The sequence below is a fragment of the Pseudophryne corroboree genome, chromosome 2 (genome assembly GCF_028390025.1).
Source record: "Pseudophryne corroboree isolate aPseCor3 chromosome 2, aPseCor3.hap2, whole genome shotgun sequence".
Classification (NCBI taxonomy): Eukaryota; Metazoa; Chordata; class Amphibia; order Anura; family Myobatrachidae; genus Pseudophryne; species Pseudophryne corroboree.
The window spans coordinates 840,790,675-840,808,495 of NC_086445.1; the positions used below are offsets into that span (position 1 = coordinate 840,790,675).

General features: G+C 47.7%; 1 protein-coding gene across 3 annotated transcripts in view; it reads left to right on the forward strand.

Moving 5' to 3' along the window:
* The window catches only part of SMS (spermine synthase), a 376,994-nt gene that overhangs the window by 157,365 nt on the left and 201,808 nt on the right, over window positions 1-17,821 (forward strand). For all 3 annotated transcript variants that reach the window (XM_063955771.1, XM_063955772.1, XM_063955770.1), the window contains exon 3: window positions 3,000-3,090. In XM_063955771.1, the coding sequence (XP_063811841.1) occupies window positions 3,000-3,090 (91 nt within the window). The remainder of the gene's footprint in view (window positions 1-2,999; window positions 3,091-17,821) is intronic.

The window sequence follows — 17,821 nt, forward strand, 5'->3', positions numbered from 1 at the left end:
TCCTGTAGTTTAGTAATGTAACATTTTTTCTTTTGCTGTTTGAATATAAGGGCTAGAAGTCGACCTGACTTGCCACCCGAACGATAATATTGTTTTTTCATATAGTCAGTCCTGAGTTTTGCCTTTTGTAAAAGCAAGGCTTCTAGTAAACCTTTCTCTTGTAGATATGTGGTTTTGTTTTCCTCTGTAGCTGAAGTTAAGTACTGGTGTTGCAAATGACGTAATCTGCTGGTTAAAGAGTGCAATTGTTCTTTTCTATCTTTGTTACGCTTAGCCATGTAACATATGATGTGCCCGCGCATCACTGCTTTCAAGGCCTCTCAGAATAAGACTGTATTGTCCCAATGCTGTATGTTATCATCTACATATGCCTGCCAATTGGCTTTAAGATACTTTTGGAAATCTTCATTTTGAGATAAATACATCGGAAATTGCCATAATTTAGAGGTGCGAACGGGATTCCTCCTTTCTATGTCACACATTATAGGGGCATGGTCCGAGATTATAATGTTATCTATGAAGGTAAGAGAAACCTGTGTGAAGAAGGATTCTTCCAATAGAATATAGTCACGTCTTGTAAAGGTATCATATACTCTCGAATGATAAGTGTATTCTCTGCTAGAACCATTCTGAAGTCTCCAGACATCCAGTAGTGCATGTTGAGAGCATAAAAAAGCTATTTATTCTCTGTTATTAGAAGATGGGAGCACTGGAGAATTGGAATGATCCAAGTGAGAATCATGTAGTGAGTTCATATCACCTCCAACAATTAAGTTAGGTGTAGCATGTTACATTAACAAGTTGGAAATGGATTGATAGAATGTGAAATTGGGTGAGTTAGGGGCATATAGGTTTAGCAAAGTGAATTGTTCGCCATGTATCGTCACATTAAGCATGATGTATCTGCAGTGGCGGAACTACCAGCAGTGCAAGCAGTGCCTTGCACTGGGGTCCACCGCTGTCAAGGGGCCCAAAGCCAGCGGCATGTAATGAGTCAAACTGACTCATTATGTAGTGATGTGCCCTGTATCACAGGGCACATCAGTGCAGCAGGCTGTGTCCCCAGCGGGATGTGGCGGATAGCGCTGGGATCGGGTGTCTGATCCAAGCGCTGGTGCTGCAGGGAGCAGCGGTGGACAACGCTGGGGCAGTGTGTCTGTCCTCCGCACCTGTCCGAGTACAGTGGCTGGGAGAGGTGTGGGAGCGGCACCGTTTGTATGGTGCCGGTCCCTCAGCCAATCAGAAGCGCTGGTGGCGGGATTCAAAGGCTGGCGCCCTCCGTGAGCCAATCCCAATCACGGCTCGTGGAGCACCGGCCTATCACGGCGGCCGCGGCGAGCCAATCAGTGCTTGCCGCGTCATAGGCCCAGCCTGCGGGTGACATCAGACGCCGTCGTGGAGCGCCAGAAGAAGATGGGCGGCGCAAGAAGAAGATGGAAGATGCGTGAAAAGATCCGGTGGCCGCGGAAGAGGCCTGAAGACATTGGGATCAAGAAAGAAGGTGTCCGGCGTCGTCTGGAGGAAGAAAAGAAGAGGAAGCGCCGCTGGCCAGGATGGGCCAGCAGCAGAAGAGCACCTCCAGAGACTGGGAAGTGCTGCAGTGGTGAAAAGCAACAGAGCTGTGAAGCTCCCCACTGCTGCCTTCTCCACCGTAAGGTAGGCCCTTGTAAGGACCTACGCATATCCTCCCTAGGCCACCAGGCATTAGGCCCGTGGGCATTAGGCCCGTGGGCATAGTCAGTAGGCGGGCAATAGGCCCGTGGCTAATCCCAGGCATTAGGCCTGTCCCTATGTAGAGGGCATTAGGCCCTAGTAAAAGTGCAGCCACTTAGGTAAATAAGGTGACCCTGAGCATTAGTCCCAGGTCACCCATCTTGCCCCTATGTTAGGTGGGCGCTATGCCTATGGGTGATGTCATGCCTCTGGCCTGTGCGCAGTTAGGGGGCGCTAGGCCCAGATAATAAGTGCCCCCCAGTGAATAAGGATGGTACTGGGCACTAGGTCCAGGCCACTCCAACATGTGCATGTAAGCAGGCCGCAGGGGGTGGACTTGGACGTGATGAGAGGGAGGGGGCCCAAAGCATTTTGTTGCACTTGGGCCACCGCTTGCTAGTTCCGCCACTGGGTATCTGCCCTCTGAGTCAGCTATAGTCTTAGTTACTTCGTAATCAAGGTTCCTAGCAAATAAGATTGCCACCCCTCGTGTTTACTTACAATAAGAGGCCGAAAAACATTCCCCTAACCAAGGACTTTTTAAAGTGGAAGTTAATTTTTTTAGCCAGTGAGTCTCTTGTAAAAAGATGATGTCTGGATGTGCACGTTTTAAGTGTGTGTGGACTTTACGTCTTTTGACAGCTGAATTCAGGCCAGCAACTTTCCAGGATAAGAACTTGAAGGAGTTTGAGGTAAACTGTGGAATTTTCAAATTAGGTACCTGTCGTCATTTTCAGTGTCGGGATGCCGTTGTCGGTCATGTGACCACTGGCATCCTGACCGACGGTAAATCGTATGTATTCCTACTAAACACACTGCTAGCTATTTTGAGTAAATGCTGTAATGCACTGGAGAAACACCTAGATTTTCATGTAACAAGCTATCTGTTCATATGGAGCCCAACACACGGCACCTTCACTCTTGTTAGTGCATCGATTGCTGTATGTGCTAACCCATTAAATTACACTACTAGAAATAACCTTGGCCCATTCTCTGATTCAAATGTTGAGACTGACTCATTTTAGGCGACAGTGTTTTTTTTCTACGTACATTTATCATGTTCTGTTCTGCAGTAAGTGACTGAACAAGCCATCTGGAAAGTTGCATTAGCCATTTACATATTTCTTAATGCTAGAAACTTGATTACGGTAAATTGTTAGTATTTTGATCATATCTATTTATGCCCAGTTCAGATGTTATAATACAAAATGTGTACAATATGTTATTTCCGATTTGTTGAAAGGGAACAGTTGCCCCATTTTATTTATTTTCTACTTATTTTCCAGCTTTGCTACTCTAAGAATCTACCCGCATGGCTTAGTGCTGTTCGATCTGCAAAGTCATGATGAACAAGAGGAGAATGATTCAGTTCAAAACGTACGTATATAATGTGCTCAAACATGGTCTGACATTTATGGCCTGATTCTGAGTGAGGTGCAACTTTGAATGCGGCCACATCTATCAATATTCTACGTACTGAGCATAAGATGTAGGCAGCATACTCATCTTTAACTTTATACTTTATACTCATCTTTATTCCTATAATTCAGACTTTGTGGACACTAAATAATCATTTCTGGGTGGCAGCTGGGCACCAATGATGCAAACGCATGCAAAGGAACAGTTTTTTGGGTGTGTCGTGGGTGTGTAGCCAGATGTACTTGTCGAGCTTATTTATAGAGGACTCCAAATTCAGTCGCTTCTCTGGCCCCTAGCATGGGGTATGTGTAAGTGTTGATGGTTGCTGCTCTCATGTACAGAAGGATGGGGCGGTCCTATTAGCATTTATTTTCACAGTGAACATCCAAAGTTGCATTCACATTACATACAATTCAGACTTAGGCACAATGGGAGGAATTAATTTGTTTTCGCCGCCCGATCTCCCGTCTAAAGTAACGGGAGATCGCAGGAGTGATATTCAATTGATTCTGCTTGTTGCGCCCGTTAATATCCGGTTTAGCTGCTTTAAACGAATAGGTGCAACCGCGAAAAAGTGCTGTTTGGGCGACCAAACAGATCACTGTTCTTACATTTCAGCTCGTCACCCCCAGGGGGTGCAGGCAGAAATGCCGGCGCTGGCAGCTGTTTGCACCAGACAGGAGCTACAATTGAATAGCTCCGTCAGGTGCGCAAGAGAGACAGCTGCCGGTGCTAACAATTGAATTCCCAATTGTATTTATTAAATGATATGCACTTGTCTCTATATACCGTGCTTAATGATGCCATTACAGTTAAGTAATTTCAACACATTTACTTTTCATCAGTTCATTATTATAAGTCAATGTATGCCTTAAGTAAATATTCTTTTTTACATACACTTTCATGTTTTTAAGGCATCTGGGGCCTGAATGTTGATCATAGACCATAATTATTGTGTCTTTAAAAGTAATCTTCTTCACTATGAAGTGTACAAAACCTCAGTGTTTCTATGTTCCCTCTACTTACGAGACCATAGAAATAAAAATCTCCCTGCCTTCAGGTCTAGCAGCTTCTCTTTCTGGTGAACACTGACAAGGCAGGGAAACTGAAGAGATGATGCGTCCAGGGGTGTGGCGAGTGCACAATTTGGAACCACTGTTGGCAGAGCTTCTGAGTTTTGCACACCGTGCACTTTTGTTTTCTATGCTCTCTTGAGTCGAAGGTGCATAGAAAGACTTAGGCCTGTGTCAGGGAACATGCCCTTACAGTTCCACTTGGACTTTCAATTCAATTTGAATTGCACCTGCTTGGATGGATATGATTTACAGATACTCAAAGCCTGGTGCAAGTTGTGAGTTGATCATGGTGATCGAGGGCCACATCTGATTCGCCAAATGCATCTTAGACACAATCCAGCTATGCAAATGTAGTAAATCAGCTGCAGTTTTGTAGCAGGATGACAGTTTATTGTACACTTGTTGGTTTTTTTTTTTAAAACAAAAGCGTGTTCCCTATTCTGTTTAGGAATGGAAGGCTGCTGATATTTTTAGTGTGGGCGTTTAAAGAGATAAAATGTTATATATATATATATATATATATATATATATATATATATATATATTATTATTTGCATTTAACAGGATCCAAGAGACATGGGAGTGCTTTTATCAAGATCCGCAATTTAATTGCAGATAGCAAGTGCAAATAATGATAAAACTTGCAAAGAGATAACACAATATATTGCATGAATGTATAAAAATTGGGGTGCAGGGACAGAGCTTGCGTTACAGCCCTGACCCGGCGAACCCCTTCCGTGGCTGTAACGTGTGTATATCGCATTGCGATATACAGTCTGCTACTGCACATGCGCTGCTTCAAAGAACATCAAAGTATTCAGCTGACGCGGCTTTCTTCTTTAATGTTCGATATGCCTATGTTGGAGACTGAGAGGTCCAAACACAGCAGGCACAGGCTTGCGCAGGCAGACGGGTCCTCGGAAGCCGCTCACACCCCTCATGCATCCTTATATGCTGCTGCACTAAAGTGAGGGGACTGGGAACAGGCAGCACGGCCGGAGAAAACAGCAGGAGTTAAAGGATTTTATTTATTGATTTATTTTAAAAGGATCATTAACCTTTCTTTATTGCAGCAGTCCTTTGAGGAATCCTTGCTGTCCTGCTGCCGCTGCTGAGGAAACACAGGGGGTCATTCAGACTGGATCGCACCAGTGCGTGCGCACCCCGTGAAGTGAGATGTGATCGCCTCTGCCTGATTGACAGGCAGAGGTGGTCGCAGGGCGGGAGGGGGTGTGCCAAAGGCATTAGAACGCAGTTGGTGGGGCGCAGTCCGGACAACGCAGCTGCTGCGACCCAGGGTGCGGTAGGTAGCCGCCTACAAGCGCAGGGAGCTACTCGGTGGGTGCAAAAGCATCGCCGTCGTGCGATGCTTTCGCACCCGTGCATGGGGACGGGGTAGGGCCAGACATGCGGGGCGGACTAGCCCTGTGCTGGGCGTTCCCCTGCATGTCTGAGTAACTGATCGTAGATGTGCTAAATTTAGCACATCTACAATCAGATCTGAATGACCCCCACAGACGGGAGGAAGGAGGGGGAGAGGGGGGAGGGAGCGGCAGAGCTCTCTCCCTGAAGTAAAAGCACCCTTTTGCAATTACAGACAGGAGTGAGCCTGGATAACTCTGTTCTGGAATAGCGTTATTCTCACTAGGCTCACTTCTGATTTTTTGTTACAATTGAATGTTAGTAAATTTGAGTAGATCACATTTCATATTACAATTCTGGGAAATGCGATCTGCTTTCTAAACAAATGTGATTATTAGGTTTTGGAGGAGAATTTTACGAATTATCCTCCAATTCCTGTTTAGTACAACCAGGTGAAACTAAGGGACCCATTTATTAACATTCGTTTTCTAAAATAATGTGAAAAAGTGTGTTTCCACACCCTTTTCACATTATTTTTGTATCACTCCAATGTATTAAAGGGCATTTGGAACAATTTTCATGAAAAACTGCTCCAAACCCTTTAATTCACTTTTTTTTTTTTTTAGTAATCCACATCGCATTCCCCATACTTATAATGGGAAATGCGATGTGGCCAAATTTACTAAAAAACAGCAAAAAAAAAACACGTGAAAAAACACTCCAGTGTTCCCTGTGATAACCTCGCCCTGTGATAATCTCTGTTCCTGGCAGAGAAATCTGGACACACAAGCTGATCAAAGTGTTCAAAAAAAAACAAAAAAAAGTTTAAACCCCCCCCCCATATTTACCAGTCCAGGGAGCCAGTGATCGGTACTCTGGACAGTGCTGAGGGGCGCCATGTCCCCCATATGCTGTGCTGCAACCCTGGTGGGGGGGCGGCGCATGCGCAGCAGGACATCTGGGTTTTACGAAAAAAACCCTGATAATGCTGCGGAGTGTCATCACAGGGACAGAGCTTGCTCACAAGCTCTGTCCCTGCATGCGATGATTTATACATCCCTGCGATGTAATCAATTATCGCAGTGCGAGTTTGGCCGGTTCCCATCCTTGATGATAAATAGGCCCCTAAAATCTACACTTCCTGGCTATTTCCTTTAATGTGTATGAATTGTATGCATAGGAAGAGAGACGCATTTTGCTGCCTATTCGGAGCATATTGTGCTAGCAGCCAACAATTTTCTTTCAGTGGTGATAATTTCTGCTGCGGGTTACACTGGGCTCCACAAGGAATGGAAAATGGGGTGTAGAGTAGGATCTTGATCCGAGGCACCAACAGGCTCAAAGCTTTGACTGTTCCCAGAATGCATAGCGCCGCCTCCTATATCACCCCGCCTCCCTGCACAGGATCTCAGTTTTTGTAGTTGGTGCTGCAGTAGCAGGCACTTAACAGGAGTGCTCTAAGAAGAGCTTTTTTTCTGAGGAAAAAAGTGAAGACTTCAAGGGCAGCAGCAGTGTTACATGTCAGTGGACATTCACGACTGCAGCTCCGGCTCTCCCCAGCGGCGCTATACACTCCAGAGCCCTGGTTGCCGGGTAACTACAGCAGGAGGCTCCGGTTTTCTTCTTGTCAGGCACACACGACGGGGGCTCTCCGGGATCATGTGGCCGCGCTTCGGGAGGTGGTAAGTGGGTCCCACTTGCGGGACCCGGTCTTTATCGCGATCCGGCGCGTTCAGTGGGAGGCGGGCCGCGCGCACTGGCGGTGAACACTGTGGCAGTACAGGCGATCCCACTAGATCACCAGGGCATAAGACAGGTCAGGTTTTCTCTATAAACCGTTTTATTAGAGCCCGCAGTAACCGGTGGTTTTGCCAGCAGGGGGATAGAGCTTGGACCTGAAGCCTCTCCCCCCAGCCCCAGGGCGCCATTTTCTGCAAATGTTCCCGCCCTGGAGCTGCATATCTGTCTCTTCCTCACTCCCTGGGGTGTCACTGTTTCTGGGAATGCTTGGGCAAAAGCCGCCTGGTTGTCAGTGCTGTGACTTTACAAGACACTTAAGTATTCTACCTGCCTTTTTTTAGTCAGTGTTAGTTAAGAAAGAGTTAGGGTTTCCTAGTACAATTACCCTGTGATATACATCCAGTTCTTACTGTGTACTGTTATATCTATTGTTATATAGCTGTGTAAGCTAGTCCAGTGCAGTATTATTGTTAGTAATAACCTCTGCATTGTACAGACTGTGACTATTTGTGTGTGCATTTGATAGCTGAGTGGTGTCCATTTCGTGTCTTTCACTCAACCTGCTATCCCTATATTCTATAACCTGAGGGGGCTTGGTGTGTCAGGTTTTATCTAATATAGGATTTTCACAAAGATATACTGTATTACGTATTTTTCTCTGTGATTTAGTCACCATATCTCTCCTTTATCTCTGGTGCTGACTACACTGCACAGGGGTTTGGGCTAGAGGTATTGTGCTGCTGACAAATTGTACTGTGTTACCTGATACTGCAAGTTCTATCATGTCTGCATCTAAGGGTAACGGTTCTGGGGCTGAACACACTGCCGGTGTCGCTGAAGCCGCAGATGCCTATGAGGGGAATATAGCAGCTTTGGGCTCTGGTTCTGGGGGCTCCTTGCCCCCCAGTGGGACGGTGGCAACGGGGGCAAATAATGACCCGCCGTGGGCCGCTTTTTCCACGCTTCTGCATACGCTAGTTCATAAACTAACACCCCCTATGGGACCCCCAATGCCGGTGCAACCGTTTGTGGTCTCTGCAGCTAACCCGCCGTGGGCGGACGATTTATCTACTCAACTAAAGAAGTTGAACCAGTCCCTGACTACTAAAAAGTCTGACCGTCGCTTGCCTACATCCAAGGGGTCCTCTAAGCAAATGCTTGTCTCCTCACAATCCACTGCTGTCACTGACACCTCGTCGGATGAAGACGGCACTTACACTGACCCCACAGGTTCTGACTCAGATACGGCTGATGGGGAGGGTGGTTCACATGTGGATGTTCCTGATCTTTTGAAGGCTATTAAATTAATTTTACAGATTACGGATGATCCCGAGCCATCCGTTCCTCCTAAGAAACCAGATAGGTTCAAGCGTCAGAAGGTGATTAAACAAGTTTTACCTCACTCTGACCACCTAATTGATATACGTCAGGAACCCTGGGAAAACCCGGGTACGAAATTTGTGCCTCAAAAGAAGATGCTGGCTCGCTATCCCCTCGCGCCGGAGCTGTGTAAGAATTGGGAAACGCCTCCTCCAGTGGACTCACATGTGGCTAGGATGGTGGTTTCCTCAGCTCTACCGGTCATCACCGTCACATCTCTAAAAGAGCCTACGGATAAACGTGTGGAGGGTTGTCTGAAAGCGATTTATACCCTCACGGGTGCTGCACAAAGGCCAACTATTGCAGCTACTTGGGCTGCAGAGGCCATTGAAGCATGGGCCTTGGAGTTAGATGCTGATATCTCCTCTGACCATGCTAGACAATGCTTGTCTTATATTGTCACAGCTTCTCGTTATATTAAAGAGGCAGCTTCTGATGCCGGTATCCTGGCAGCCAAGGCCTCTACTACGTCAGTCCTGGCTCGCTGGATATTGTGGCTAAGATCCTGGTCTGTGGATCTGGACTCTAGAAAAACCCTGGAGGTACTCCCTTTTAAGGGAGATATTCTGTTTGGGGAGGATTTAAATAAGATTGTGGCTGACTTGGCTACTGCCAAAACTGCCTGTCTGCCAAGTACTGCTCCTTCTGTGTCGAAGGCTAAAGGTACTTCCTTTCGCCCCTTTCGTCCTTCAGGTAAAGCAAAAGGTCAGACGTACAACAAGCAGGCCTGCACTTCCAAACCTGGTAAGCCTAAGCCCAAAAGAGCCTGGGCGGCCCGTCAGCCAGCTTCCAAGACAGATATGCCTGCCGCATGACGGGGCGGGCCTCCCTCTGGGGGATCCCAGGGTGGGGGGCCGGCTTCTAGGGTATACCCAGGAATGGTTGAAGACCACTTCAGATGCCTGGGTACGGGAAGTCGTCACTTGAGGTTACGCCATAGCCTTCAAAAACCGACCCCCTCATCGATTTTGCCAGACAGATGTCCCGTTGGACAAGACAAAGGCAAACACTCTACATTCGGTGGTACAGACCCTCCTGGATACAGGAGTCGTAGTACAGGTGCCTCTTGCGCAGAGGGTCTGGGGGTACTATTCTCCGCTGTTTCTAGTCCCGAAACCGAATGGGTCCTCCCGGCCCATTCTCAACCTCAAGTATTGAACAGGTTTGTGAAGGTTTCCAAGTTCCGGATGGAAACCCTTCGCTCTATAGTTCTGGCCTTGGAACCTGGGGACTTCATGGTCTCCCTGGATATACAGGATGCTTACCTGCATATTCCTATAGCAGTGTCTCATCAGCAATACCTGAGATTTGCGATTGGCAACTGCCATTGCCAGTTTCGGGCGTTACCTATTGGTTTAACAACGGCTCCACGAGTCTTTACAAAAGTCAGAGCATTGTGCAACTGGGAGCACTATTGGACACTCAAAACCAGCGGTTGTTCCTGTCTCAGGAGAAAGTCCTGAAACTTCAGAACAGGATTCGTTGCTTCCTATCTCGTCCGCAAGCGTCGATACATTCGGCGATGCAGGTGCTGGGCCTCATGGTGTCAGCATTCAACATGGTGAAGTACGCTCAATTTCACTCTCACCCTCTCCAGAGGCTGATTCTAGCCAAATGGGACGGCCTGCCTCACCGGATCAGGTCTCAAATGATCTCATTGACTCCGGAGGTCCATCTGTCGCTGCTCTGGTGGCTCCGGGACCAACAACTGTGCAGGGGCTGTCTGTTCTGGATATCCGACTGGGTCCTGTTGACGACAGATGCCAGTCTAAGAGGTTGGGGCGCGGTGCTGGAGCAACACTCCCTTCAGGGGCGGTGGACCAAGGAGGAGTCCCTCCTCTCGATCAATATTCTGGAGTTGCGGGCGGTCTTCAATGCCTTGAACCTAGCCCAGCATTTAATTCAGAACCGTCCTGTTCAAGTACAGTCGCACAACGCCACCACAGTGGCTAACATAAATCATCAAGGTGGCACTCGAAGCCACCTAGCAATGAAGGAAGTCTCACGGATTCTATAGTGGGCAGAACGCCATCTACCGGCCATATCGGCAATATTCATTCCGGGAGTCCTGAATTGGGAAGCGGACTTTCTCAGTCGTCAGGACATGCATGCTGGCGAGTAGGGCCTCCATCCAGAAGTGTTTCAACTCCTAGTGGAAAGGTGGGGCCTTCCAGACGTAGATCTGATGGCGTCTCGACACAATCACAAAGTTCCGGTCTTCGAAGTAAGGGCAAGGGATCCTCGAGCAGCATTCGTGGATGGGCTGGCGGTACCGTGGAGGTTTAGGCTGCCGTAAGTGTTCCCTCCGGTGTCATGCCTGCCCAGGGTAATTCAGAAGTTCAATCAAGAAAAAGGAATTCTGCTTCTCATAGCTCCAGCATGGCCCAGACGGCACTGTTTCTCAGACCTGCAAGGCCTATCGTCAGAGCGTCCAATTCTACTTAAAACTTACAGGATCCAAAACAGCATGGATTTACTGGTGGGAGATCATACCAAACAAATCTTATTGACTTTTTTGACTCTGTGATGAAAATAATAGATCAAGGGGGAGCTGTAGATGTAGCATATATAGACTTTAGTAAGGCATTTGACACTGTCCCACATCGCAGACTGATAAATAAACTTCAAAGTGTGGGGGTGGATTATAAAATAGTTAAATGAATAAGAAACTGGTTGCAGGATAGGAAACAGACAGTTGTAGTATATGGAGTGCAATCTATGGAGGGAAATGTTACCAGTGAAGTACCCCAGGGATCTGTACTCGGACCAGTTCTCTTTAATATCTTTGTTGGTGACATTGCAAATGATATTGAAGGGAAAGTATGCCTTTTTGCAGATGATACAAAGATATGCAACAGGGTAGACACACCAGGAGGGGTAAAACAAATGATTGATGACCTAGCTAGACTTGAAAAATGGTCAAGAACATGACAACTACAGTTTAATGCTAAAAAATGCAAAATCATGCACTTGGGTCTCAAAAACCCAAAGGCTAAATATAGTATCAAGGGTACTATAATGGAAACTACTGAGGAGGAAAGGGATTTAGGAGTCACTATTTCAAGTGACTTAAAGGCAGGAAAGCAATGCAACAAAGCAATGAGAAAGGCAAGTCAGATGCTTGGTTGCATAGGAAGAGGAATCAGTAGCAGGAAAAGAGAAGTAATAATGCCACTGTATAGGTCATTGGTGCGGCCTCATCTGGAATACTGTGTCCAGTTCTGGAGACCATATCTCCAGAAGGATATAAATACATTAGAGAGTGTACAAAGAAGGGCAACTAAAATGGTGCATGGCCTACATCACAAAACTTACCCGGAAAGGCTAAAAGATCTTAACATGTATAGTATGGAGGAGAGAAGGGAAAGGGGAGACATGATAGAAACTTTCAAATATACCAAAGGTAAAGTTCAGGAGGAAAACATTCTTCAAAGGAAGAGAAGTAATAGAACTCGAGGACATACACTGAAACTGGAGGGAGGCAGGTTCAGGGGAAATTTAAGGAAAAATTACTATACAGAAAGGGTAGTGGATAAGTGGAATAGCCTCCCATCAGAGGTGGTAGAGGCTAAGACTAGAGCAATTTAAACATGCTTGGGATAGGCATATGAATATCCTTACAAAGAATTAAGGTTCAAAAAGGGTTGAGATAACCTAAAGGATCAAAAAAAGGGGCAGACTAGATGGGCCAAGTGGTTCTTATCTGCCGTCAAATTCTATGTTTCTCTGACGTCCTAGTGGATGCTGGGGACTCCGTAAGGACCATGGGGAATAGCGGCTCCGCAGGAGACTGGGCACAGCTAAGAAAGATTTAGGACTACCTGGTGTGCACTGGCTCCTCCCACTATGACCCTCCTCCAGACTTCAGTTAGAATCCTGTGCCCGGCTGAGCTGGATGCACACTAGGGGCTCTCCTGAGCTCCTAGAGAGAAAGTATATTTTAGGTTTTTTATTTTACAGTGAGATCTGCTGGCAACAGACTCACTGCAGCGAGGGACTAAGGGGAGAAGAAGCGAACCTACCTAACTGGTGGTAGCTTGGGCTTCTTAGGCTACTGGACACCATTAGCTCCAGAGGGATCGACCGCATGGAACCGGCCATTGGTGTTCGGTCCCGGAGCCGCGCCGCCAGCCCCCTTACAGAGCCAGAAGCAAGAAGAATCCGGAAAATCGGCAGCAGAAGACATCAGTCTTCACCAAGGTAGCGCACAGCACTGCAGCTGTGCGCCATTGCTCCTCATACACACTTCACACTCCGGTCACTGAGGGTGCAGGGCGCTGGGGGGGGGGGGGCGCCCTGAGAAGCAATAAATACACCTTGGCTGGCAAATATATCACAATATATAGCCCCAGAGGCTATATATGTGATAAATACCCCTGCCAGAATCCATAAAAAAGCGTGAGAAAAGTCCGCGAAAAAGGGGCGGCGGTATCTCCCTCAGCACACTGGCGCCATTTTCTCTTCACAGTGCAGCTGGAAGACAGCTCCCCAGGCTCTCCCCTGTAGTTTTCAGGCTCAAAGGGTTAAAAAGAGAGGGGGTGCACTAAATTTAGGCACAATATTGTTTATACAAGCAGCTATTGGGGGAAAAATCACTCAGTTATAGTGTTAATCCCTGCATTATATAGCGCTCTGGTGTGTGCTGGCATACTCTCTCTCTGTCTCCCCAAAGGACTTTGTGGGGTCCTGTCCTCAGTCAGAGCATTCCCTGTGTGTGTGCTGTGTGTCGGTACGGCTGTGTCGACATGTGGGATGAGGAAGGTTACGTGGAGGTGGAGCAGAGGCCGATAAATGGGATGTCGTCCCCTGTGGGGCCAACACCAGAGTGGATGGATAGGTGGAAGGTATTAAACGACAATGTCAACTCCTTACAAGGCTGGATGATGTAAAACAGCTGTGGGACAGCCGGCTTCTCAGCCCGCGCCTGCCCAGGCGTCTCAAAGGCCATCAGGGGCTCAAAAAAGCGCCCATTACCTCAGATGGCAGACACAGATGTCGACACGGAGTCTGACTCCAGTGTCGACGAGGTTGAGACATATACACAATCCACTAGAAACATCCGTTACATGATCTCGGCAATAAAAAATGTGTTACGCATTTCTGACATGAACCTAAGTACCACATAAAAGGGGTTTTATTTTTGGGGAGAAAAAGCAGCCAGTGTTTTGTTCCCCCATCAGATGAATGAATGAAGTGTGTAAAGTAGCGTGAGTTCCCCCAATAAGAAACTGGTAATTTCTAAAAAGTTACTGATGGCGTACCCTTTCCCGCCAGAGTATAGGTCACGTTGGGAGATATCCCTTAGGGTGGATAAGGCGCTCACACGTTTGTCAAAAAAGGTGGCACTGCCGTCTTAGGATACGGCCACCTTGAAGGAGCCTGCTGATAAAAAGCAGGAGGCTATCCTGAAGTCTGTATATACACACTCAGGTTATATACTGAGACCTGCAATCGCCTCAGCATAAATAGTGCTGCTGCAGCGTGGTCTGATACCCTGTCAGATAATATTAATACTCTAAGACAGGGAAAATAGTTTGCTAACATAGAGCATATTAAAGACGTTGTCTTATATATAAAGGATGCACAGAGGGATATTTGCCGGCTGGCATCCAGAATTAATGCAATGTCCATTCTATCAGGAGGGTATTAGAAACCCGGCAGTGGACAGGTGATGCTGCCTATAAAAGGCACATGGAGATTCTGCCTTATAAGGGTGAGGAATTGTTTGGGGATGGTCTCTGGGACCTCGTATCCACAGCAACAGCTGGGAAGAAAAAAAAAATTTTTTACCTCAGGTTTCCTCACAGCCTAAGAAAGCACCGTATTTTCAGGTACAGTCCTTTCGGCTTCAGAAAAGCAAGCGGGTCAAAGGCGCTTCCTTTCTGCACAGAGACAAGGGAAGAAGGAAAAAGCTGCACCAGCAGCCAGTTCCTAGGATCAAAGATCTTCCCCCGCTTCCTCTGAGTCCACCGCTTGACGTTGGGGCTCCACAGGTGGAGACAGGTGCGGTGGGGGCGCGTCTCGGAAACTTCAGGGACCAGTGGGTTTGCCCACAGGTGGATCCCTAGGTTCTGCAAATAGTATCACAGGGATACAGGCTGGAGTTCGAGGCGACTCCCCCTCGCCGTTACCTCACCTCAGCCTTGCCTGCTGCCCTCGGAGAAAGGTAGTACTGGCGGCAATTCACAAGCTGCACTTCCAGCAGGTGAAATCAAGGTACCCCTCCTTCAACAAGGCCAGGGTTACTATTCCAAAATGTTGTGGTACCGAAACCAGACGGTTCGGTGAGACCCATTCTAAAATTGAAAGCCTTGAACACTTATATACGAAGGTTCAAGTTCGAAATGGAATCGCTCAGGGCGATTATTGCAAGCCTGGAGAATTTCATGGTATCACTGGACATCAAGGATGCTTACCTGCATGTCCCTATTTACCCTCTTCACCAGGACTACCTCAAAATTGTGGTACAGGATTGTCATTACCAATTCCAGACGTTGCCGTTGGTCTGTCCCCGGCACCGAGGTATTTACCAAGGTAATGGCCGAAATAATTATCCCGTACTTGGACGATCTCCTTATAAAGGCGAGGTCCAGGGAGCAGTTGTTCGGGCGAAGTAGCACTATCTCGGGAAGTGCTACAACAGCACGGCTGAATTCTGAATATTCCAAAGTCGCAGCTGGTTCCTACGACGCGTCTACTGTTCCTGAGTATGGTTCTGGACACAGAACAGGATAAAAAGGGTTTCTCCCGGAGGAGAAGTCCAAGGAGTTGTCGTCTCTAGACAGAGACCTCCTAATACGTATACAGGTGTCGGTGCATCAATGCACGCGAGCCCTGGGAAGGATGGTAGCTTCTTACGAAGAAATTCCATTCGCCAGGTCCCATCTAAGGATTTTCCAGTGGGATCTGTTGGACATGTGGTCCGGGTCGCATCTTCAGATGCATCGGCGGATAACCCTGTCTCCAAGGGCCAGGGTGTCATTGTTGTGGTGGCTGCAGAGTGCTCATCTTCAAGGGGGCCGCAGATTCGGCATACAGGACTGGGTCCTGGTGACCACGGATGCCAGCCTTCGAGGCTGGGGGGCAGTCACACAAGGAAGAAACTTCCAAGGCTATGGAAAAGTCAGGAGACTTCCCTACACATAAATATTCTGGAACTAAGGGCCATTTACAATGCCCTAAGTCAGGCTAGACCCCTGCTTCAACACCGGCCGGTGCTGATCCAGTCAGACAACATCACGGCGGTCGCTCATGTACACGACAGGGCGGCACAAGAAGCAGGATGGCGATGGCAGAAGCCACAAGGATTCTCCGATGGGCGGAAAATCATGTGTTAGCACTGTCAGCAGTGTTCATTCCCGGAGTGGACAACTGAGAAGCAGACTTTCTCAGAAGACACGACCTCCACCCGGGAGAGTGGGGACTTCATCCAGAAGTCTTCCAAATGATTGTACACCGTTGGGAAAAGCCACAGGTGGACATGATGGCGTCCCGCCTCAACTAAAAGTTACAAAGATATTGCGCCAGGTCAAGGACCCTCAGGCGATAGCTGTGGACGCTCTGGTAACACCGTGGGTGTACCAGTCGGTGTATGTGTTCCCTTCTCTGCCTCTCTTACCCAGGGTAATGAGAATAATAAGAAGGAGAGGAGTAAGAACTATACTCATTGTTCCGGGTTGGCCAAGAAGAGCTTGGTAACCAGAACTCCAAGAAATGATCTCAGAGGACCTATGGCCTCTGCTGCTCAGACAGGACCTGCTGCAGCAGGGGGCCTGTCTGTTTCAAGACGTACCGCGGCTGCGTTGACGGCATGGCGGTTGAACGCCGGATCCTGAAGGAAAAGGGAATTCCGGAGGAAGTTATCCCTACGCTATTTAAAGCTAGGAAAGAAGTGAACGCTAACCATTATCACCGCATATGGCGAAAATATGTTGCGTACTGTGAGGCCAGGAAGGCCCCAAAGGAGAAATTTCAGCTAGGTCGATTTCTGCACTTCCTACAGTCAGAGGTGACTATGGGCCTACAATTGGGTTCCATTAAGGTCCAGATTTCGGCTCTATCGATTTTCTTCCAAAATGGAACTGGCTTCACTGCCTGAAGTTCAGACATTTGTCAAGAGAGTGCTACATATTCAGCCTCCTTTTGTGCCTCCAGTGGCACCGTGGGATCTCAACGTGGTGTTGGGTTTCCTAAAGTCACATTGGTTTGAGCCACTCAAAACCGTGGATTTAAAATATCTCACGTGGAAAGTGGTCATGCTTTTGGCCTTGGCTTCGGCAAGGCGGGTGTCAGAATTGGCGGCTTTGTCATGTAAAAGCCCCTATTTGATTTTCCATATGGATAGGGCAGAATTGATGACTCGTCCCCAGTTTCTTCCTAAGGTGGTATCAGCTTTTCACTTGAACCAACCTATCGTGGTGCCTGCGGCTACTAGGGACTTGGAGGACTCCAAGTTACTGGACGTAGTCAGGGCCTTGAAAATGTATGTTTCCAGGACGGCTGGAGTCAGGAAGACTGACTCGCTATTTATCCTGTATGCACCAAACAAGATGGGTGCTCCTGCTTCAAAGCAGACTATTGCTCGCTGGATTTGTAGCACAATTCAGCTTGCGCATTCTGTGGCTGGCCTGCCGCAGCCTAAATCTGTAAAAGCCCATTCCACGAGAAAAGTGGGCTCTTCTTGGGCGGCTGCCCGAGGGGTCTCGGCTTTACAACTTTGCCGAGCTGCTACTTGGTCAGGGGCAAACACGTTTGCAAAATTCTACAAGTTTGATACCCTGGCTGAGGAGGACCTTGAGTTCTCTCATTCGGTGCTGCAGAGTCATCCGCACTCTCCCGCCCGTTTGGGTGCTTTGGTATAATCCCCATGGTCCTTACGGAGTCCCCAGCATCCACTAGGACGTCAGAGAAAATAAGATTTTACTCACCGGTAAATCTATTTCTCGTAGTTCGTAGTGGATGCTGGGCGCCCGTCCCAAGTGCGGACTGTCTGCAATACTTGTATATAGTTATTGTTAACTACAAGGGTTATTGTTGAGCCATCTTTTGAGAGGCTCTGTTGTGTTCATACTGTTAACTGGGTATATTATCACGAGTTATACGGTGTGATTGGTGTGGCTGGTATGAGTCTT